Genomic DNA, 24,200 nt, shown 5'->3' on the forward strand with positions numbered 1-24,200 from the left:
ATCCATTGTCATCTATCTCTCTCCATTTTTTTTTCCATGTGCACACAAATGTGCACACACACACACATATCCTTTAACAGGTAAAATAGTATAAATATATTATTAATATATTAAATAATATAAATATATTATTAAAAGACTAAATGTAAAAGTCAAGTTCACAATGTCCTGAAAGGAGTTTTGCATAAGGTTACCCTTAAGGAAACAATGTCACAACAGCATTATTAACACATTAAAGCCAAATCCCATCATCATTGTAACATTCTAGAACTTTCCTGGAGAGCAGTCCACTTCAGTTTTGGCATCCACTTTGAATCTGTGACTTTTAGTTAGGCTTTTAAGTGCCTGAGAGATAATCATCACTTTATAGAACAGTTCCCTTAGCACCTGGATATTCTGTTATCAGTAGAATTTGTGTTTATAACAAAGGTTAATTGCACCACTTGCAGCTCCTGGAGTACAGAGAAAAATGGAATAGAAAAGAAAAAGATTGGGGTTTTTTTTTGTTTTTTTTTTGATCTTTTGGTTTTATTTCTCAGTACTTTTCCCATTTGTTATTTCACCCATCCATCCTTACAAACCCTGGAAGATTTCTCTCTCTCCCTAATCATTTTAGAGGAAGCATTGCAGGAAGCCAGTTAGTATGTCAACAAGCATTTATTAAATGCCATACTGTGGTAAGCACTGGGGATACAAAGAACGTTTAAAAATAAATCCCAATCAAGGAATTTAAAGTCTAATGGAAGTGACATGTGACTAAAACTCAGAGAGACTCTAGGAAGGCCGGTACAGATCGGAGTCATCTGCACAAAAAAGATAATTGACTTCATGGTTGCTTATGAGATTAGTCAACAGCCATTTAATTAGCATCTTCTATGTGTCATCTAGTATGAGACAAAAGACAATCCTACTCTTGAAGCTTACAGTGTAACTGAAGAGATAGTATGGAGACAGACACATACAAACAAGCTATAAACATAAGTAGGAAGTTATTCACCCTGGGGAGTCACTGGGATCAAAAGGGATTGGGAAAAGCTCTCTATAAAAGATAGGATTTTTGTTGGGACTTAAAGATAAATGAGATAGGACAGAGGGAAAATAGAATTGGGTTCAGGGCAGAGTTTTGGGGGTAACTCATGGTTTATAGCAAAGAAGACTGGGAAAGAGCAATGGGACTGATAAGAGTTATAACCATTTGAGAGCAGTATCAATATAGTCTAAAGAAGAAAAAATATCCAAGGGGAAAATTGTCAGCAATAATCTTGCATGGCATGAACAGGATATGAATGAACAAATGAAGTCTTTCTGACTGTAATCACCACTTCCTTTTCTAGAATTTCACCAGCCATTATTTTAATGATTCATTCTAGAATTTTCCCAAGAATTGAACTTGTATTCATTGGTGTGAATTGCACATTTTTTCCCCTTTTATGGCAGTTGTGACATTTGTGTGCTCTTGTCCAGCTTGTGGGTACATCTGTTGTTTTCCCCCCAATGATCTTTTACATTTTATTGATAGTAATCAGCATTCTCACCTGCCAGAAGGTGACACGTGAGTTAATTCTTACAGAAAACTAGTTTCTAAAAGAAGAGGAAGAGAATAATAAGTTCATGCCAGGAATAGGAAACAACTTGTACAAAAAAAAAAAAAAAGGAATGGCTTGGAGATTATATTCAAATATGACAATATTTGAATATCAGGAACCAGGTTGGTTTGAGGGACTGTCTAGTAAATTATTGGACAAAATATTCCAAAATGTCCAAAATATGGGACAAAAATAAATAATTGTGGAGATACAGGCAGACTTTGTCACTTTATAAATTATTTACATATAGCCACATATACATACAATCATGTACATCCCCCCTATAATATGTATATATACATAAGATAGATACTGTCATCCAGAGGAATCAGGAAAAAACTTTTCATGGTAGATTGAATTTTAAGTGATATTTTAAAGAAGCCTGGGGACAGATGAATGGACAGAATTTTTCAAATATGGGAACTAAATAGCCAGTGAAAATGCCTGGAGTCTTTAGATGAGTTTCTTTTGGGAGCAACAGTGAGTTGTCATTTTTTTTTTTTTTTTAATACCTAGTTCTTGGGGTGGCTAGTTGGTGTAGTGGATAGAACACCTGAAGTCAGGAGGATTTGAGTTCAAATTTGACCTCAGACACTTAGCACTTCCTAGCTGTGTAATCTTGAGTAAGTTACTTATCCCCATTTGTCTCAGCAAAAAAAATAAAAATCTACTTCCCTTTCCTTTCTTTTTATACTCATCTTTCCTTTTAAAGAATAATTGCCTTTAATCAGATTTTGTAAGTAGCTCCTTCTCTCAGTCTCATCTCTATATTTTTTCTCTATAATCCTTCTTTCTTTTCGAGCAGACAAGAGTCCAGAAATAGCCTTACTTTAAAATTATACATATTACTAAGTATGCTCAGTAACTAATTTAAAATTCATTATTTTGGACGCATTATGTACCTCCAATACTACTAATTATTCTCAGTATTGTTAAAATTTCTTTGTTCTTTCAATTTAATTTACTTTCCTTTATGTGACTTAAACTAGTGTATTCTCTATACTTTTCTTTTTTTCTCTACTTCTCATTATTTCATAAAGGTATCTCCAAATAGCCTTTTGATTTTCATAACATATTGATCTTTATTGTATTATAAAATTCTATTATCTTAATCTGTAAAGATTTATTTAACTGTTATCCTGGTGGTGTATGTTTTTGTTGTTTTAAAAAGTTAAATATAATGCTGTTATGAAAGTCTTTTTTTGGAGGGGCAATAAATTTTATAGATGTTTATCTATTTCTCTGCCTCAACCTACAACACCATCCTTTATATTTAAAGGATAGAGGAAAAAAAAGTTAAGCAAATAATAAACTAACATAGTGAAACATCCATGGTTCCCTTAATTCTTTAAAGAAATGAGGGAGGAATTTGTAGTTTCATGTCTTTTTTTTTGGAACCAGTCTTGATCATGATAATTGAAAGGAATTTAGTTTTTAAAAATTGTAATTGTTATTTGTAATTCTTTTTGTTATTGTTGTTGCCTTTCTCTCCATTTACCTTTTTTTTTTTTTTACTCATTGTGTATTGATGTCCTTTAAGAAAGTTTTTATTGATAATTTCAATTTTACAACTATTTATAAATTTGCCCCACTCCATGGAAGATCTTTTTAACAAACTAAACAAACTAAAACAGGTAAAATTATTTATAGTCAAATTAACTGCAAGGCTTATATCATTCCACATTTGTAGAGCTTCTCCTCTCACTATCCTTTTATTTTTGTTCTTTTAATTTATGGAAATCTTTTACTCCCACCTGCAATCCTATTTTAAAAAGGGAAAAAAATTAATACATTTCTTGTAACAAAGAAAGACAAATTCCCTGATTGGTTGTGTGCAAATATGTATATATACAGATGCATCATAAACATATATTCAGACATGCAGTCAGTACATGTATGTATTATATACATATATGTATATGTATTTGTGAACTTTCCTACTTATATACATATATGTATGTGTATTTGTGAACTTTCCTACTTATTTCACTTTTTAATTTTAGCTTAAGCAGCATTATATTTGTTATCAGTAACTCCCTTTTCCCCTCTTCATTTTCCATTGGAACCATTATATAGTCTTTGAGAAATATTTGAGTACCCAGCAATATATTTAGTGCGAAGGTATCCTGAATAAATAACCATGTCATCCAGTAGAGAGCTTTAGATCAATTCATGTATCCTTTCTTCTTAATTAGCATAACATTTACCTTCTCTGACTCCCATTTTACTAGGTATTTTCTCTTTAAGGCCTTTTCATGAATTATTTCCCCAAATTTAGATTACCTTGCAAAACTATCTTCCTTTGGACAAAACATCTTTAATCTTCTCAGTTTTATTGCCAGGATCTCCTCAATTAGCTAGTTTCTTTTGCTAAGTTTATTTCTTTTGTATGATAGGAACATTTTGAGAAGTAGGTAATGTATTTTGTGTTTTCTATACCATTATTGAATATTATTACTAGGATTGGGATGAAAGGAGGCATGTTAAGTCACAAAAACAATGCCAAAAGTAGATTGGCTTTATATATTTTTCTTTTTAATACGAAAACAAAGAAATTAATCATCCAAGAGAAAAACAATATTTTCCCCTTTTACTTTTAAATTTTATTAGTTAGAAGCTGTTGTAGAATTAACTAGTGCTTTTTTGATTTTTCCCTGCCTTCCAAACGGATGCATTTCGGTATTTTTGCTTTTTCCAAAATCTTATATAAAAGTCTATAAAATTAGACCATGTTTAATGGTAATGTGGTGGGTTTCCTCACAGTTCTCAGACTTCCAAATGCTAGCAATGGTCACCTGTAGTGCTACTTCATCCCAAAGATAGAACCAAGGACACCCACTATTCTAAGAGACTCTGATGTGGTGTAAATTAACTCATGAAAGGGTGTAGTTCAAATCTCTTGAGCTGAAAAGAATATTTGGTTGAACATGTTTCAAAGGAAAATAGTGGTAACAATGAGTGTTTATATAAAGACAGTTCAGTTATTTCCCTTTCTAGAGAGTCTTGTATAATGAATAAAATAAACCCCAAAATTATCATTTTACAACTTATCTAATAGTAGATAAATCGTTCATTATGGGAGTAAATTTTGAATCAAATCCTTTATGATTTAATTTGTTGTTCATTCTTATTTTTTATCTCAATATACCTTTTCAAAATGTTTGAAAAGTTCTTATTGGTGATTTGATTTATAGTCTTTTCAAAGAATTAAATAAGCTCTATCTCACAATTTGACTTTGTTCTTGTTAGGGAAACTTGCATTCAAAGTCATGTTTTACCTGAAAAATTGTAATGCTTCAATTAGATGAGAAAATGTTTAAGTGTGTTTTTTTTTTAATAGATAATTTCCTAAATTATTAATAGATTTGCATTTAAAATGGGATCTCAATAGTAGTTCAAATTTGCAAAAAAATAATTTATAGACCATTAAAACATAACTACATTAATTCATTTGGAATATTAAAAACAGTCAATGACTAAACTATATACATATCCATTGATATGTTTTTTGTAATAGAAATAAATTCCATTCAAAATGGAAATTATGAATTATACTAGAGCCATCATACTGAAAGAACTATATCTTTCTTCATATCTTTGGCATCCCACAGAATAAAATTTATTTAAATGCCACTGGAATGATTAAACACACAAAGGATTTCACAGAAATAAAGTAATCTTGACTTGGAGAATTTCTGTGAATGAACTAGATGTTCTGAATATAATGGGCCTTTGTGTTTAGAGATAGTGTTAATACTTGTTTTATATTCTGACTTTCTGAACATGGACAAGTAGTTTAAACATCCTTTTCACTAGCAATGACAATATTAATTTGATTGTTGTCTCAGTACTAAAAAGAATAGCATGCAGCATGACTAGTGAGAAGACTGATAGAGAAGGAGATGGAGTGTTTCAAGGGCTACCTAGATAGAGCAGGATATGGTAGTCACTCAGCAAATTCATTGGAGGGTCCCGAAGTACCAGCTTGGGAGATGAAAGAATTGTCTTCTATATTTAGTTCCTGGTATATCTTAGCATGATAGGTTGTGAGAAGCATATCCTCTTGTTTTAATCTGTTTATATGGTGACATAGTTGACTTAAAAAAAAAATTAAATTTTCAATTAATGAAAATCTGCCTGTTGAGTCAACATTATGTCTCCTCTAGTCCCCCAAATAGAACAAAAGGCCAACCCAAATTCTTGGAGTTTCAGCACACACAGACAGACACACATGATAAAGGAAAGCATATCTAAAATATATATATATCTCAAAGTATGCTTTAAAATCATGTTTCAGAAAGACCACCATGTTTTTGCCTTGATTATTCTGGAATCAAAGTTCTTCATCAAGTTCTTAAAACTTCTAAAGTTGTTTGTCTAAAATATTTTTATATAATTATTTTCCCACTTTACTTTGTATTAGTTGTCCTAGGTTTCTCTGAAAAATTCTAAGGATGCTCTTTGTTCTTAATTTTGCATTTTCCCTTCTTTGCAATATTTATTTCTAGCTTTACGATTTTTTAAATAACTTTGTTCAGAAGCATTGATCTACCTATACTTCCTTCCTTTGCAGTCCACAAATACAAGTTATGATTATTATTGCATTTGAAGGGTCTTAATAGCAATAATAAAAAATAAATGTTGTTGAACACTTGTCATGAAGACATTATGTGTGGTTGGGGACCTGCTATTTTTTCATCTTTGTATTCTCAGGGTCTTTTCCCCAAAGGATTTTATCTTGAGAAATTTTTTGGAGTCTGAAAAAATTATATTTTTGGAGATGAGAGAAATACCTACAAAAAAATGATTGAGAATAAAACATGTTAACTAACATTTAGAGAGAGATCATTTTGGGTTTAGTGGACAATTATTAAGGTACTCCATTATTAATTCATTATATATTTAGTTTGACTTTTAAGAGATAGCATCTCATGAAAGAATACTAGATTTCAGCTTCAACTGGAGAACTTTACCCTCTTGGTGGTCGGTTGTCAAAATCACTCATTTTCTTTGAGTGTCAGTTTCTTTATTTATAAAATGAAGTTAATATTTCCGCTACTTATTTTTCCAGATTTGCTAAGAGAAAAATTCTTTAGTCCCTAACCACATATGTGTTAAAGATATTGTTATTTGTTTAGTAAAAGGATCAATTTCAGCAGCTAAGAAATAATGGTATTTTAATGGGACATAATCAGGGTACTAGTTTGGTTAGAATAAAGTGGCCAGGAGGAGCAGTAGAGAAATAAGACTGGAAAAGTTTATATGGGACCAGTTTCTGAAAATCTCAACTATTTGGCTTATGCTATTTCTGTACAAATTTTTCTGGATGTTCCAAAATGCTATTCTATATTGGGATTGCTTTTTTTTTTTTTTTTTAATTCCATGTTGAATTTTAGTATAGTAGAAATTGTATTGAGGGAAAAAAAAAAAAAAAACTGCCCAAAGAACTTTTAATCTAAAGTTTTTGCTTCTCCTGTATAAGCAATTGCAAATGATGGAATTTAAGATGAACACATTTAAATTATTCAATAAAGGTTTATTGAATATTTTTAAATTCATGGATATGGGTACTATGCAAAGTATTCCTTTCTTTCTTTGGTGTCCACAGGAAAGAAATCTGTTTCTGTTTTCTCCCCCATATATTATAAAGCTCCTTTTTGATTTACTAATCTTGTCTAAGAGGTAGTAGATTTGTATGGAGACCTTTTGCTGTTCGTACACAATATCTCTAGGATGTTGTCTTGACTTGCCTGTGAATTGGATTTGAGTAAAGGAAGGCTGTGCAAACTCATCCCTCTCATTGTCTGCTCCAGAGTTATTGGAATCTAGTGGAGACAAAGGTCAAGCCACTGGCAATGCATCTTCCCCCTTTAGAATATGAAGTTTTGGAGGACAGGGATTTTCTTTATTCTTGCTTAGAGCTCACTAGTGCTTATCATCTTGTCTAACACATAATTGCTTGTTAAATTGAAGAGTTGCAGCATGATGACAGTTGTTGGTTGAATAATATGCTGCACATATCTTTGTAACCTATGATTTTATTCTGACCTACTTCTTGGGGACTTTGTAATAAGAATAAGAAGGCAAATCTGTTGCAAGATTTAAAGCAATAAACCATTGTTTAAAATGGTTATTCCTTCCATATCATGGGAGTCAGGGGCGTGGTACCCCTCCACACTAGAAATTTTTGATCCTCTCATTGTACTAGAAAAGTCTGAATTATATTAAAAAATAAAAATGTTGATATTACACAGCACTACACATATCTTTTATACCTTTCTGAGTTTTAAAACTTTTTCTCATATATGCTTCCTCAGAACTATTCCCAAATTTCCATTTAATTTCCTAAATTGGATTAATATATTGAAACTGTGATGGGGAAAGTCATGATGTATAAGGGACAATTGTAAAGTCATTAGATACTTACCTAAAAGAATAACATTGACTAGGGAAGTAAAAGGCAGGTGGGTTAGAACTGAGGAAAGATACTTGATAGATCAGAGTATTATTTATTTTTCTTTTAAGAGAAAAGTTCTGTTTATTTTTTTAATTCATGTATTTCTTTTTTTCCCCTCTCATGTTACAGTGTGCAAAGATCCACCTTACAAAGTAGAAGAATCTGGGTATGCTGGTTTCATTTTGCCAATTGAGGTTTATTTTAAGAACAAGGTATGTAACATTCTCTTACTTATTAAGTCAATATATGGAAAGCATTTTAAAAATTCTGTTGATTTATTGTGTAATCATGATGCAGTTGTTTTGATGTGCCAAAATTTGAATTACCCAGAATATTTTAAATCAAATTTATCTTTGTTTCCCCCTGGAAATAATGTATGGTATTACACTTAATCAAAAAGTAAGTTACTAGATTAGGTGAGATTTTTAATTTATTTTTGTTCCCTCAGATTTTTAATCTTCTTGAGGAGGAAAAAACACTAATGCCTCCAAAGAATCATTTTTTAGAAGAGAACATTATTGTATGTATGTATGTAAGTATGTAATAAGGAAAGTGGAAGTTAGATTTCCATCCTTGAATTTTTTAAAGCATTTTTCCAACTCATCATAATGCCAGAACCATTTAATTTTTGTCTGGGAATGAACCATATCTGGTGTTTGGTGTTTAGCTGGAAGGAGTTTATATATGCTTTTCTTTCTTTCTTTTTGAGTTTCTTTTTAAAAATTTTTAATTACTATTTTTATTAAACCTTTTTATTTTCAAAACATATATACAGATAATTTTTCAACATTGATTCTTGTATAGCCTTGTGGTTTAAATTTTTCCCTCCTTCCCTGTATAACTTTCTCTAGATGGCAAGTAGTCCAATCTATGTTATATATGTTAAAATATATGTTAAATCCAATAAATATAAACATAGTTGTGCAGTTATCATGCTGCACAAGAAAGATTAATATATACACTTTTCTAAGAATTATTCTAAATTTTCTACAATCTCATAGGCTACATTAGAAAAAATTTCTTATTTGCCAACAAAATTGCTCTACTTCACAGATCCTGTTTTCTAATGGTTTAGAAAATACACTTTTAATGTATTTAGTATACAATAATCAGCCTTGTCATTAGGAAATGTGTCTTTATAGTAGTGGATTTTGGTTATAGGAAACCCATATTTAGAACTGGATTTTCTTTTATTCCAAACTAGGGTGAAGAAAAAATTTTTTAGATCATACTCTACCCTACCCCACCATTTTGTAAAGCATATATTACAACTGTCATAGGGATAATTCCTGATATTTTAATATCACTTTTAGCACTTAAGATAGAATGCATTACACAAGTTGTCATGTCAATAATAGTTTGTAGACACTTTTGCTAAGAAATTAAAATTTGTTTTTGATTGTGTGAAGACCTCTCTTTCCTCCATTTTCCAATCCATCCTACATAACACTGATATCTTGATCTTCATATCAGGTTAATTTTCCTCTTATGTAGATTGGATCATAACATTTCTTTGCTGATAAAATTTCAGTAATTTCTCATTGCTTAATGAATAAAGTTGATCTCCTTACCTTGGATTGCAGAGGTATCCAGTGTATATCTGTGTACCTCCCTAATCTTATCCATTGCTATTCTCCTTCACATTACCTGTCTTTCAGCCAAATTGCTTGACTCATTTTCTGAGAATGTGATATGCTTTTTTAATCCTCCCCCTGCCTTTTTTTTTTTTTGCTAATATCAGTTACTATACCTTATTATTTATTTCCTCTTTATTCTCCCTAATGAATATTGACACTAAAATCTTAAATAAAATATTAGCAAAAAGATTACAGAAAATCATCCCCAGGATAATACACTATGACCAAGTAGGATTTATACCAGGAATGCAGGGTTGGTTCAATATTAGGAAAACTATTAGCATAATTGACTATATCAATAACCAACCAAACAAAAACCATATGATCATCTCAATAGATGCAGAAAAAGCATTTGATAAAATCCAACATCCATTCCTAATAAAAACACTTGAGAGCATAGGAATAAATGGACTTTTCCTTAAAATAGTCAGGAGCATATATTTAAAACCATCAGTAAGCATCATATGCAATGGGGAAAAACTGGAACCTTTCCCAGTAAGATCTGGAGTGAAGCAAGGTTGCCCACTATCACCATTATTATTTAATATCGTATTAGAAACACTAGCCTCGACAATAAGAGTCGAGAAAGATATTAAAGGAATTAGAGTAGGCAATGAGGAAACCAAACTATCACTCTTTGCAGATGATATGATGGTATACCTAGAGAACCCCAGAGATTCTACTAAAAAGCTATTAGAAATAATTCATAATTTTAGCAAAGTAGCTGGCTACAAAATAAATCCCCATAAATCCTCAGCATTTTTATACATCACCAACAAAACCCAACAGCAAGAGATACAAAGAGAAATTCCATTCAGAATAACTGTTGATACCATAAAATATTTGGGAATCTATCTACCAAAGGAAAGTCAGGAATTATATGAGCAAAATTATTTCCTCTTTATTCTTTGAGAGTTTAACAAAATACCTTGATCTTAATAGATACTTTATATTTTCTGAATTAGATCTAATAACAATAACAACAGTGGCTAAAAATATCTACTTTGTGCCAAGCACTGTGCTAAACAGTTTGCAAATGTTATCTAATTTGATCCTTATGATCCTGGGAGGTCAATGCTATTATTATTTACATTTTTCAGAAGAACAAACTCAGGGAAACAGAAATGACTTGCAGGGTTATGAAAATGTCTGAACCTGAATTTGAACTCATCTTCCTCAATCCAGACCCCTACTCTGTACACTCCTGAGGTATTTAGCTGTCCTAATCAAGATCAACAATGGAAATCTTATCTACTCTTCATAGTCTTAATTGTTAATTACCCTCTCCTCTTAGTCTTTCAGTTCTTCCATCCAGAAGTGATTTCTGCTTTCTTCATCTGAATGATGTTCTCACTTTTTTTTTAAACCTCTCTTACATTTGTATCATTTCCTCTTTGTATTGTAACTTTTTGCTTACATTTCTTGTTTCCTTTAATAGATATTAAGTTCCAGGAGATTCTATAGTGGGTCTAACAAATAACCAATTGTAGGTGTTTAATTCTCTTCTAATCTTTCAATTAATCTTTAATTAATCTATCAATTAATTATCTACCAGGGTGTATATCCCACATGTTGTTCTTGTACCAGAATGGCTATGTTCAGAGAAAGTCAAGAAATGAGGATTAAACACCAATTGATTCATTTATTTGTCCATAGCAACTCAAAACCATCTCTTAAAAAGGATGGAGTTGTTTCTTGTATTTGTAGGTGAAGATCTATGTATTAATTGATAAATGAATAAATAATTCTAATGCTTTTTTCCAAGATATTTTGATGTTAACATTATTATCATTAGTTCCCTGAACCTGCGATGCTTTGAATTTTCATTTGACACATTTTATTTATCGATTCTCAGTGTAAAGAGATGACTCAGGATTTGACTCCTTGGAATACAAAGCCCAAACTCTTGTTTCCTAGTTTGCCATAGCCTGATAAAGATCAGATCATAGTCTTTGTCTAATGTCCAGTGCCTAAGTCTAGAAAGAGGTTACTAGATGGTGGTTTGCTTTTCTTTTTCTGTTGGTTTCAGCATCTTATACAGAATGTCTACAGTTGCAGAGAGGTTACATTTTCTATTGTAGAGGTGTTCAAATAATAGTGGACAAAGACTTTAGAAGCCATCTTCTATAAAAATCTATGGCATTCTTAGCAAGTACACCCATCATTGCTTTTCAGTGAGATATTCACTCCCTGCCAGAGAAGGCAGATCATTTTACTTAATGATATCACTAATGGGGGGATTTCAGTGGAAGAGAGTCTATCTCTAAAAGATTGGACACAGGGACAATGAACAAGGGTTAGCTACTGATTCAATGTGGGGAAAGAGAAAGGAGAATCAAGATGCCAGATTTGGAGTTTAGGTAATCAGGAATATAGTTGTGATGGTATTGTATACAGAAATACATTAGAAAAAGTAGGTTTTTGTGGTAAAGGTCACTTTTGTGACTGGACAAGTTATTCAAACAGTTTTATATTTTACTTCTGTAAAATGAGGGGGTTTGAATTTAACTATTTTCAGTTGTTTATGATTTTTTTGTGATCCCATTTCTTGGCAAAATTGCTGGAATGCTTAGCTATTTCCTTCTCCAACTTATTTTACAGAAGAGAAAAATGAGGCAAACAAAGTTAAGTGACTTTCTTAGGATCCCACAGCTAGTATTTGAGTTGACTTCAAACCAGATTTTAAATGACTCCAAACCTATCACTCTAGCCACTGAGCGACTTAGAGGCTTCAAGAAAATAATTCCTTTTTCTTATGTGGGACTAGAAGCAAATAATTTCCAAATTTCCATCCAGTTGCAAATGTTATGATCATGTATAGAAAACTTCATAGCCATTACATCAATTTTATATTTTAAATTCTGCTACTTGCCACCTTAAACTAATGTGTATAGCTGTTTTTCAGGTATTGAAGAAGTATTAATAGGCAACAACTTAATATGAGTTTAAGGACAAAAAGACAATATTCCTTTTTTTTTTTTTTCAAATTAGCAAACATTTATAGTTTTTCTCTCTTTGCTACTGTCATTGGGGTGAGAAAAAGAAGAAAAACAAAACTCTTGCCAAAAAAAATATTCTCAGTTAGGCAAATTAAATAACCATATTGGCCCTATCTAGAAATCTGTATTTAATTCTCCATGTTTAATCTTTCACTTGTCAGGAACTGGGTAGCAGTAGGGTAGAATATTTTAGTAAATAGAACTCTTAAGTCATTTAAAATTGTTCTTACATCTTTATTATAGTAGTTGTGCTCACTTCATTCTGCATCAGTTCAAAACCAGCCTCATGTCTCTTTGACACCATATTTTTCCTCTTTTTTTTAATAGCATAATATTCTTTCCTCTCTCCCTCCCTTTTTCTCTTCCTTCTTGCATTCTTTCCTCCCTTCCTCCCTCCTTTACTGCCACCTTTCCTTTCTTTCTCCTTTCCTTTTACTTTTCCTCATTCTCTCCCTCCATTCTTCCATCTTTCTCTCCCTTTTTGCCTCTTTCCTCTCTTCCTTCTTCCTTCCTTTTTTTCGTCCTTCCCAATGAGGGTTAAGTGACACAACTTAGTAAATGGCTGTCCCTGAATTTGACCTCAGGTCCTCCTGACTTAAAGGTTGATACTTTATCTTCTGCACCTCCTAAATTCCCCAGCCTAGGATTTTATTACATATTTTTTAATGTTTTTAGCCATCTTCCAGTTTATTTCTAGTTCTTGCCATCACAAAAAGGACTTTTATAAATATTTTTGCTTATATGAAATTATTTCTTTTTATTTATTTATTTTTATTTATTTGGGGTATTTGCATGGTAGTCATATCATTGGGTCAAATGGCATATGGCCAGGTTAGCAACTTTTGTGGCAAAAGTTCTAAACTTCTTTTCAGAAAAGCTGAAACAATTCACAACTTCTAAATCAGTTATTTAATATGTCTATTTTTCTATCTCATCTCCAGCATGTCTTTTTTTTTGTTGTTGTTGTATACTTTGCTGATTGGATGGGTTTAAAATGGAATCTCTGAGTTTGTTTTTCTTTCTTTTCTCTAATTATTAGTGATTTGGAGTATTTTTCATATATACCTTGAATTTCTTCTGTTGAAAATTGACCACTTATTTATCAGCTCGGCAGTGGCTCTTAATCTTAAAAAATTGAATCATTTCTTCATATATCTTGGAAAAAACACATTTATGAAAAAATCTTGCTGCAAAGATTTTCGTAGTTAAATACCTCAACTCTAATCTTAAGTATAGTAAGTTTTGTTTGTGCAGAAACTTAAATTTTATGTAATCAGTATTGTTTGGTTAATATTCTATGATTCTCTCTATTCTTCATTTCATCATGAATTATTCTCATATCCCTGAATCTAAAAGGTAACATCTAAAAGGCAATTTCTTTCTTATTCCTCTAATTTATTTATGATGTTACCTTTTAAATAGAGTCCTTTTTCCATTTTAAGCGTTTGTTAGCATATGATACCTCTGATGCTGCTTTCCAGTTTGTCAAATAGATTCTTTACCCCAATCTACTTTTCTCTTCTTTAGCTTATACCATATAGTTTTGGTAATAAATTAGTTTGGATAAGCGTGTCATTTTCATTATATTGTTTCTGCCTACACATGAACAATTAATATTTCTTCAGTTGTTTAAATCTGATTTTATTCCTATAAAAGATCTTTGAAAAAAATAATTTTTTTTTCCATTTAGTTCCTAGTTTTAGCAAGGTGTACTCTAAGGTAATTTATAATCCAGAGTTATTTTAAATGGGGTAGCTCTTAATTCTTTTTTCTTGTAGGATTTTGTTTGTGATATGCAGGAATGCTGACAATGTGCATTATTTTATATCTTGTTACTTTGCTAAAATTATTGTTTCAACTAACTTTTTAATTGAGCCTTTGCCATATTCCATGTATATGATCATATCATCTGCATTTCCTGTTCTGATTCCTTCTATTTCTTTTTCTTTTATTCCTATTGCTAGGATTTCCAGTATGAGACTGAATATTATTGGTGACAATGGACATCCTTATTTCACACCTGATCCTTTTGGGCAGGGTTCCAGCTTAGAGCCATTACAAATAATGTTTGCTAATAGTTTTAGGGTTTTTTCCTTTTTTTCAATTCAAGGAAAATTTTATTTATACCTATACTTTAGGTATTTTTTAAAAAATGGAATGGGTATTGTACTTTATCAAAAGCCTTTTCTGCATCTACTGATTTAATCAAGGATTTCTGTTTTTATTAATAAGATCAGTTATGTTAATAGTTTTCCTTTTGGTAAACTATCCCTGCATTCCTGGTACAAATCACATTTGGTTGTAATGTATAATCTTTTAGCTATTTTTGTTTAGAATCTTTGCATCCATATTCATTCATTAAATTAGTCTAATTTGTTTTTGTTTTTACTCTTCCTGATTTAGTTATGAGTATTGTATTTCTTTCATAAAAGGAGTTTTGTAGGAACTAGTTGGTATTTGAATGTTTGATAGAATTCATTCCTAAATATTTGGTCCTTTTTTTCTCACCTTTAACTTAGTGTTTAATTGGCAATTTTAAGTTTGTTCTTTCTAATATTTTTCTTAATTGCATGCCTGATTCATTGATCTGCTTATTCTCTTTTTTATTGATAAAAACATTTCAAAATATAAATTTTTCTCTGATTACTTCTTTTGCTATGTCTCATAGGTTTTGATATGTTGTATCTTTAATGAGATTATTGATTGTTTCTGTGATTTGTTTTTAAACCACTTGAATCTATATTTTATTGCATTATGATTAGAAGATGATGCTTTCAATATTTCTGGCTTTAACTGAAAAATTTAATGTCCTAGTTATATGGGCAATCTTTGTAAAGGTACAAGGAGCCACTGAGAAAAAGGTGTATTTCTTTCTAGTCCCTTAAATTCTCTGTAGATATCTATCCTATCTAGCTTATCTAAAATTCTATTCCCTCCCTCGACTTAGTTATTTTTGGTTAGATTTATCTTATCCTGTAAGTAAAGCTCCTTACTATTATAATACCATTATCATCATTTCTATTTGTATTTCATTTATTTTTTCTTTAAAAAAATTAGATTATATTGTTTTTGGTGCATTTAATTTCTTTATGAGGTCTTTAATATTTTCCTTTATATTTCCTCTTTAATGAGTTCTTTAATGTTTTCTTTATATTTCTTTTGGATATTATATCAGATTTTCCATTTAGTACTTTTTTTCTCCCCAAATACCTTTTAGTTCATTAGATGTCCATGTTTTTTTCATGTCAGGCTTATATGCAACTTTGCTGGTGTAATACCCTTGACTTCCCCTCCCTAAATTCTAATTTTCTTTTTTTTTTTTCTTTTTTTTTTTCCTAAATTCTAATTTTCAATGAATTACTTTCTTCTTTAAAATTTTGAATCTCAATTTCTAAAGAACTCTTTCTTTTCATAATTTTCTTGAATTGCCTTTATTTTCTGTTTTATATTTTCCTCCTCCGCCTTCTTCTTCTTTCTTCTTCTACTCCTCTCTCCCTTCCCCCCCCCCCCCCCCCCCCAGGTTTGTGACCATTTAATATTGCTCTATGGGATGTGAATTTTTTTTTTTTGACATCACTTTTTTCCTTTGCAAATGAACCCAGATCTTTTATTACACCTTAGTGGTTATCTATGGTTGGGTCCTTTCTTTGCTTTCTCATTTTTGTTGTATTTTATTTTTATCAGCTTAATATTGTAATCAATTTTTTTTATCCTGATTTAATATTAAGGATGCCCCAGGTTTTAGATCCTTTTTACTGTTATTTTCTGAATTCTGTCTAGGGACTTTTAGGAATTTTCTTTCTCCCCTGTGCACCAGATAGTGCCTATAGCCATGCTATTTTGTTACTTCTTGTTTTAATCATGCTTCTCCTGGGCCATCTGATCTCGCGATCAGTTCTGGTCAGCATTGGTAGGCCTGATGTTTTGGGTTCTTCTCCCCTAAGCCTTGTTTAGGGTCCTCAGTCACATTGTATTTCTCCCTAAGGTCAGGCAGTCCCTGGTATGTATACCCCTTGCCCATATCCTTGGCTGGGAATTATAGGACCCCTACCCCAAGCATCAGGAGACAAAGGAGGTTCCATCAGTCTTCCCTTACTCAGCTGTCTGATCCCATGCTCGTCCTAGATGAACACTCCTGAAACCCAGGTGCTACCCTAGAGATAATTGTTTGTTAATTCAGTGTATTTTGCCTGGAGATTGCACTTCACTCAGTCTAAATCTCTGGCTCTAAAGGTTCAATTTTTTCTTTCTATGGTCCTTTCAAATTGTTTTAGGAGGATTTATTTTTCCAGCTCTGTGTTCCCTTTGAGGTGATATTTTATGTGTTTATGGAGCAAACCTGGAGAGCATGGTATTTTCTGACTCATTCTGCCATCTTTCCATAATCTGTCTCTATATTTTTTGTACTTAATTTATTCTACTGATTGACCTTAAGAAAAAAAGTCTGCAAAGAAATTTGCAATATGTGTATCTTTTTTTCTTTTGGTTCTTGTAATACTCATTACTGACACATTTGTTGGCTAAAGTTTTAAGTGAAGTTGACAATGAGATTTTATCATCCAGGGGTAAAGTCTACCATTATTCTTTACAATTCTTAGCATAAGGTTGCTGATCATCACTCAAGAGGATTGTGAAATTGTGTTGATTTCATTCCTAAAATGTTTATATCCCTTTACAAGATAGATATAGAATTAGGAATTTGGTTAAAAAAAACTTTTTTTTCCTTCAGGGCATTCTTGACTATGTTTTATTAGTTATTTTCTTTTCTTTAGATCTTTGACAGGAGTGAATGATGTTATATACAAGTTCTTCATCCAATAGTCTAGGATGAACATGGTAATTTTTTTTAAAGCATTCTTTCAAAAACAATTATTTTCTAGTTCAAAAGAAAATAAAAATCAATTATGGATTTTTTTCTTCTGCATTATTTCCAAATTAAAAAAAAAAAAACAAACCGCAAAACCAAAACCTCACTATGTATCCCAAATAAAAGTTTGAAGATGAAGATGATGATGATGATGATAATGATATTAAATTCATATAGCATTTTAAAGTTGGCAAAGTCCTTTACAAATATTATTTTATTCAATCCTAACAACACTGGAATGCATAGATAAGGAAACTTGAGATGAAGATTAAGTTAATTGTTCACAGTCATAAATTAGTATCCATGGCTAGATTTGTATCCTGCTCTCCTTACTTCAAATCTAGCTCTGTCTACTTTGTGCCACATGGTTCCCTTTACTACTTGTCACATAGGGAACCAGGAAGAGAAGAGAATCAGCATTTATAAAATGTTCAACATGTGCCAGACACTATGCTAAGTGTCTTAAAAAAAATTACAAATATTATCTCAGTAGACCTTTACAATTCTGTGAGGCAGATGCTATCTTATCCCTATTTTACAATTGAGGAAACTCAGGTAAACAGAGGCTTGAATATAGTTTTCTTGCCTGTGACCAAATTCATTGATTTCGGTATTCTAATGCTACTCTCAATATTTAACTAAGCTGATCCTTATTCAGAAGACTTCATGGCAGCAAGCTCCCAAATCCTAACTTGGTAGGGTATGGTAGTCCTTATTGTCCACTGACTTTGAGAACTGAAAGGTCATCTTCATTTCATTATAGTTCCTTAAAATACAGCATTGGTACAGAAATAATTTTATTATCTCTCATAGGTAGAAATTTAATACGTTATGTATTCTGTGTTAGATTTGAAATAATGTATGCTTATGAAGAATAATTTTCCTCTGATTAGTTACAACTTGTTTTAGTTCACAGGCCTGTAGAATTTGGAATCATTTCACCTTTGGTTAGTTCTGTATATTTAATTATATACAGCTTTTTCTTTAAAGTTTTCTTAAACTAGACAGTAATGTTTACTAACTACATGCCTTTTTCACGTTTTACAATTTTTTTTCATATTTTTTCTCAATCATTAGCCACCAATTTTTTTTTAATTTTGAGTTTTAAGTTTCATCGCTTCCTCTCTCTCTTTTCTCCCTCCCTCCTTAAGAAAGCTAAGTATTTGATGTAGACTTTACATGTGTAGATTTACTGATTTTATTCTAAGATGGTAGATGAAACTCCTAGAATTAATAGTTTTTCATCTGAATTACACTTTTCAGAATTGACTTCCTTTTGTTCTTTTAATTAATCCATATTTTCTTTATTGTTAGATAGTTAAGGCCCATTTCTTGCCATTTTTATTTAAAATAACATTCCTCATATCCTGAGACCTTAGGACATAGTCTTACTTAATATTTACACATACACTCAGGCAGAGAGCGGCTACAGTTAAATAGATACTTGAACTCTTTTGATATTTTGTTTTGTTTCAACATTTTTAAATATCAACATTATCTTTTTTCATTCATTTTAGTAGATACTACAATACATTTTGTGGGATTCTCAAAGTCTTCAGTTTTAATCTTTTATCTGATGAGACTTGTATAGCTATTCAGTGGTCAATCAATACACATTTTTAAAATAACTAATATGTGCCAGGTTTTATAGTAAAATCTGGAGATACAAAGAAAGATATCCCTCTCCTCAAAGAACTCATAACCTAGTTGGAGGAGACAATATTCAAACAATTGTAGAAATATTTAGAAATAGGATATAATCAATAGGGGAAAAACATTAGATTTAATTCATATTTGGGAAGGTTTCCTATAGTGGTGAGATTCTAGCTCAGTTTTTAAGGGGATATAAAAGGGTGAGCATTTTTTGAATTAGGGCCAGTTAATGAAAATACCCAAATCACAAGAAGGAGTATATTATTCTTAGATTAGCAGGAAGGCCAGTGATAATTAATAAAAGAATATGGGATGGTATGGTTTAAGTACAAAAATATTGGAAATGCAGTTATTAGTTATCAATATCTCCTCAATTCTTGATTTAGTTAATGTATAAATTATATTCTTTAATTTCATTCTCACACTTTTGGAAACCTTACTAGTTACAGTACTCCTTCAATTCCATCTGTAGGCTTAAAATCCTACTAATTGGTGTAGTTGAAAAATGCAATTTCTTATACTCTCTTCAGTTATCCTGCAAGTATATTTAAAACAATTCCAGCTACTCGGTTTTATATAAATGTTAAAGGGGAAGATGTTGTCTAAACATAGTTTTCTGACTCTAAAATGTTATTAGTTTCGTGTTTATATTCTTATTTTGGACTTTTAAGGGAGCTCTTTTCTCGGGGATCATGTAACATTCAAGTATGAGGTCTCTGTTTACATAATATTGGTTCCTCAGAATTGATAACAGATGATGTTCTAGTTGGGTGAGCCTTTCACATTGTGTGATAGTTATGAGTGTTATTGTCTGCAAATAAACCTAGTCACTGCTTGTACCTTTATTTGTTTTATAGGGAACATTAGAAAACAGAAAACACTTACTTTTCTATAAAACAATATTTTCACTATTTAGCATATAACATGACCAGAAACTGTATAGAACAAAATAATTTTTTAAAAAAACATTGACCACTTGGTCAGTATCTTGTATCCCCTGATTATTAGTGAATGAATGATTTGTCCTCCTTGTTCATATGTAAGCCTATTAGATGAAAAAAATTTTTTTTGGCTATAATATTATGTGCCTATCTTGATATATAAAATATTTTGTGCTAAATTTAATTTACAAATTGTTTCTAAAATTAAAGTTAGACTAGATGATATCTGAGGTTTTTAATTTTATCTTTGAATCTGATATGATGCTTACTTCAATTCTGAGAATCTCGAAATTTCCCTAAATTTTGTTTCTTTAGGTTATCTTTGGAAGGACTTATTTAGACTTGCCTAGTTACTTTATCTAATGAGGATGCTGGAAGTGTAGCTATGTCCTCTACACATTATCCCCTATACACATATGCAGATTTTTCTTTACAACCTTGGCCTGGTATTACATCTTGGGAAACAGAGAGACAGACAGACACAAGATGATATGATATTTCTACATTAAGGAAATGTCACTTTTGAGAGTGTTTAAAATTGCCCCTGTGGGCCCCCCCCAAAAAAAAAATGAAAAAAAGCCTATTATGATAGATTATCACTACCAGGATGATGGGCCACATTTTTATTCTTCAGATTGCATGTTGCTCCTATAATAAATAAATCAGAAGCACTATATGCTAGGATATCAAATTATTGTGTCTTGTCAGTACTGATGTAGGATAGGGCCCTTGTCCAGGGTACTGATCTTTTTGTTTTTTAATCATTTTTAACTGTGCCTTTCATTAACATGTAGCCAGAGTCATTTTTAACCTTCCATGGAATTTTCTAAACACTTCTGTTAATCTCTTACTGGTGACTTGAGAAGACTTGATACTCATTTCTGTTTGATAGCTGGTAGAGTACTTTTCTTTTCCATAAAAGTAAGGAGAGGGGAGTATCAAAATTTTGTTTCTGTGAAAATTTAAATGTGCTTCATTGGATTTTCTATTTCCATATCATAAGTTTAAAAAGCAGTGTGTAGGAGAAGATTCAACTGAAATATTCAGTACTATGTTTAATATTATCTTGTTTAACATTAATAATGCTTTTTATAAAAATAATGAAGTTATGTCAATTTACTTTTGAATCCATGGTGTTTTTTAGGGATAGGTACTGTAGAATCATACAACAGAAATGGAAGGAATTTTTAAAATTCCACCAAGTAAGTCATATGAAAATATACCTGATAACAGGACTTGTTGAGATTAGGGATTCCTTCACCCCTACTCTAGATTATTTTGCCTTTGCTATTATTTTTATTTTTGTCCATATTCAGGAAAAAGTCCTTCTGAATTTTATAATAGCACATGGAATACTAATATACAGAGAATTTCTGTTTTTACTATGCTGTTGATTCCTTTAATTAAATTTCTTATGCCAATTAAAATAATTCATGGAAACATTCTTTTTTGAAATACCTACTTTGACAGATTGAATGCTAGATGTTTGAGTCTCTTTTCCTCATGTAGATCACCATTTCCTCTATTAGACTTTCTATTTCTGGCTATTTTTCAACCCCCAGGAAGAACCTAAGAAAGTCCGCTTTGATTATGACTTATTCCTGCACCTTGAAGGCCATCCACCTGTAAATCACCTCCGTTGTGAAAAGCTAACTTTCAACAACCCCACAGAGGACTTCAGAAGAAAGCTGCTGAAGGCAGGAGGGGTGAGTGCTACTACTCATGTCAAAAGCCATCCCATTATGCTATGTACTGATTGCATTATAATGCATTATAAAATTCAATAAAATTTACTCCTCTCCTGAAAGCAGTTGATATTTATCTGAAAGATTTTGCTTAGATCTTGTCGCATTGTTTCTGAAGCAGAAGGTAAGCAAAAAAATTCTGAACCAAGTACTTGATGTAAACATTTCGTTAATGGAATGTCAGTCTCTCTGTAAGGTTAGAGTCCTTCACATTTATTGTACCAAAGGCAAATTCCCAAATATGTACACAAAAAAAAGCCTTTTAGCATAATTGCATTGTAAAATTTCTGTGTGAGGGTGAAAACTCATTTTAAGTTAATACTAAGAAGAATTATTGTCTAAAGGCTAAGTTGCTTTCCAAAATGTTCTTGATTATATAGTTGGAAAATGTTATTTTATGTTGAATTTTTTTATTGAGATGTATAAAGATGTATATCTTTATTTGTTTGAAGTCACTTGCCAGGAAATGGAATTTCTCTTTGAGATTGAGACAGGGTTAAGATAAATAATTTAATAAATCAGAAGGTTCTATTCTAATGTATAGACCCTTCCTTTGTAATCCAGTGATGGGGAGGGTAAGATTAAAGAAGAATATAATATAAACATAATCCTAATATCCTTTCATATATACAAATGGTTTATCCTAGCCAAGTTTACTCCAAAACTAACTTATGGTTATTAATTTAAAATTGATTTGTGCCTTTTCTCTGAACCCCCTGCTTTCTACCATTATATGGCAGCTCAGACTCCATTTTTTTTGGAAACTGTTCTCTAGAACTAATTCTGCAAAACATTCTTTTAGGTTTATTGTTTAAATTTAAGCAAAGAATGTGACTTTTTTGGGGAGATGGAGATCCAGGGTAGTCCAAACAAAATTTTACTTCTACTGACTCTGCTAGAAGCATATAGTACATTTAATTAAGATAACTCAAATATGTCTTCCTCTGTGTTTGTATTTAAGTCCTTTTTTTAAAAGGTTGTGTCAGATTCTTTGTGAATTCATTTGGGGTTTTCTTGTAAAATATATGGGAATGTCTTGCCATTTTCTTCTCTGTTACAAGTAAATTACTTGAGGATTGCACAGATACCAAATGTTTGATTTCAAATGTGAATCAAATCTTCTTGACTCCCGACCTGGCAGTTTATTCACTGGTCCACCTAGCTGCTTAGTCTTCCTCTGCCATCCTCTACTTTAAATGCTCATGTTTCTCATGTGTTCCCAGCAAAGAGCCATTTTAGTTGAAGACAGATGACCTAACCTGGGATGCATATTTCAATCCTAGGTGCAATTCCTAAATCTCTTAGGCACAGCAACATGTGACAGTTTAAGAGTCCCTTTTTTCACTGGTCGGTGGGGTTTTACCTGCTCTATTCTTTTGTTTTGAAAGCCTGAATCCTTCAGCTAGTATTAGTCAATAGCCTAGTAATTCTTCTTCTTTATTGCATTATTTTGTTAAGTGTTTGGGTCTAATATTGTAGTTTCAGTTTGTAGCTTTTTGTTGATAGGTAGTCTCAAGGAATTTATCATTTCTGCAACATATAACAAATATGCTGTACTGCTGAATTTCAGGATTTCTATAGCCAGCTTTTCTTGATAGGTAATATCAAGGAATTTATTGTTTCTGTAACATAGACACTTAAAATGCTTTTCTGCAGAATTTCAGGATTTCTGTAGCCAGTAAAAGGACAGATTACTTCCTCTTATATAAAGTAACTATGATACAAGATGACATGATTATAAGCGGGAGTAATGACAAATTAAATCAGAATAAATATAAATCATTGTCCTTATGTGAAGAGAAATAATTGTTTTATTTTTATCATTGAATATATCTTGGTATGTGTGTGTATGTTTGTATAATATTACTTATATACTTATATCTGAAAAAGTAAAGCTAATTAATAATTGACAAGAGTTTCTAGAAAAATTTTAGAATTGAATACCTTATATAAATGCATATTTTTGAATATGATTTAGTTACCGGTAAAGAAAAGATTATATTCTATTATGAGATAGTCTTTAGAGCAATTTTTCTTTTTTTTTCCTTTGGATCCTTAATTTGGGCAGTGAAATTTTAGGCTTTTTTTTTCTTTATATATTTGTATTCATTACCTTAATTTCAGTGAGGTTATTTAACTAATAGTATTCTGTATTTAATTCATAGTATTACAAAATTCATATATATGTTTATGTTCATATATATATATGTGAATTTCATAATACTGTGAGTATATAATACTGTGTGTGTATATATATATATATATATATATGCATTTTGACCAATAAATTAACTTTGGAATACAATCCATTTTAA

The 24,200-nt window shown here is 31.3% G+C and overlaps 1 protein-coding gene across 5 annotated transcripts in view; it reads left to right on the forward strand.

The window, feature by feature from the left end:
- Positions 1-24,200, forward strand: part of MLLT3 (MLLT3 super elongation complex subunit) — a 270,414-nt gene that overhangs the window by 135,360 nt on the left and 110,854 nt on the right. For 4 of the 5 annotated variants that reach the window (XM_051995415.1, XM_051995396.1, XM_051995406.1 and 1 more), the window contains 2 exons: positions 8,173-8,255; positions 21,703-21,846. In XM_051995415.1, coding sequence (XP_051851375.1) covers positions 8,173-8,255; positions 21,703-21,846 — 227 coding nt within the window. The remainder of the gene's footprint in view (positions 1-8,172; positions 8,256-21,702; positions 21,847-24,200) is intronic. The other variant, XM_051995432.1, reaches the window with a different exon arrangement.

Source organism: Antechinus flavipes, chromosome 1 (assembly GCF_016432865.1).
Source record: "Antechinus flavipes isolate AdamAnt ecotype Samford, QLD, Australia chromosome 1, AdamAnt_v2, whole genome shotgun sequence".
NCBI classification, from domain to species: domain Eukaryota; kingdom Metazoa; phylum Chordata; class Mammalia; order Dasyuromorphia; family Dasyuridae; genus Antechinus; species Antechinus flavipes.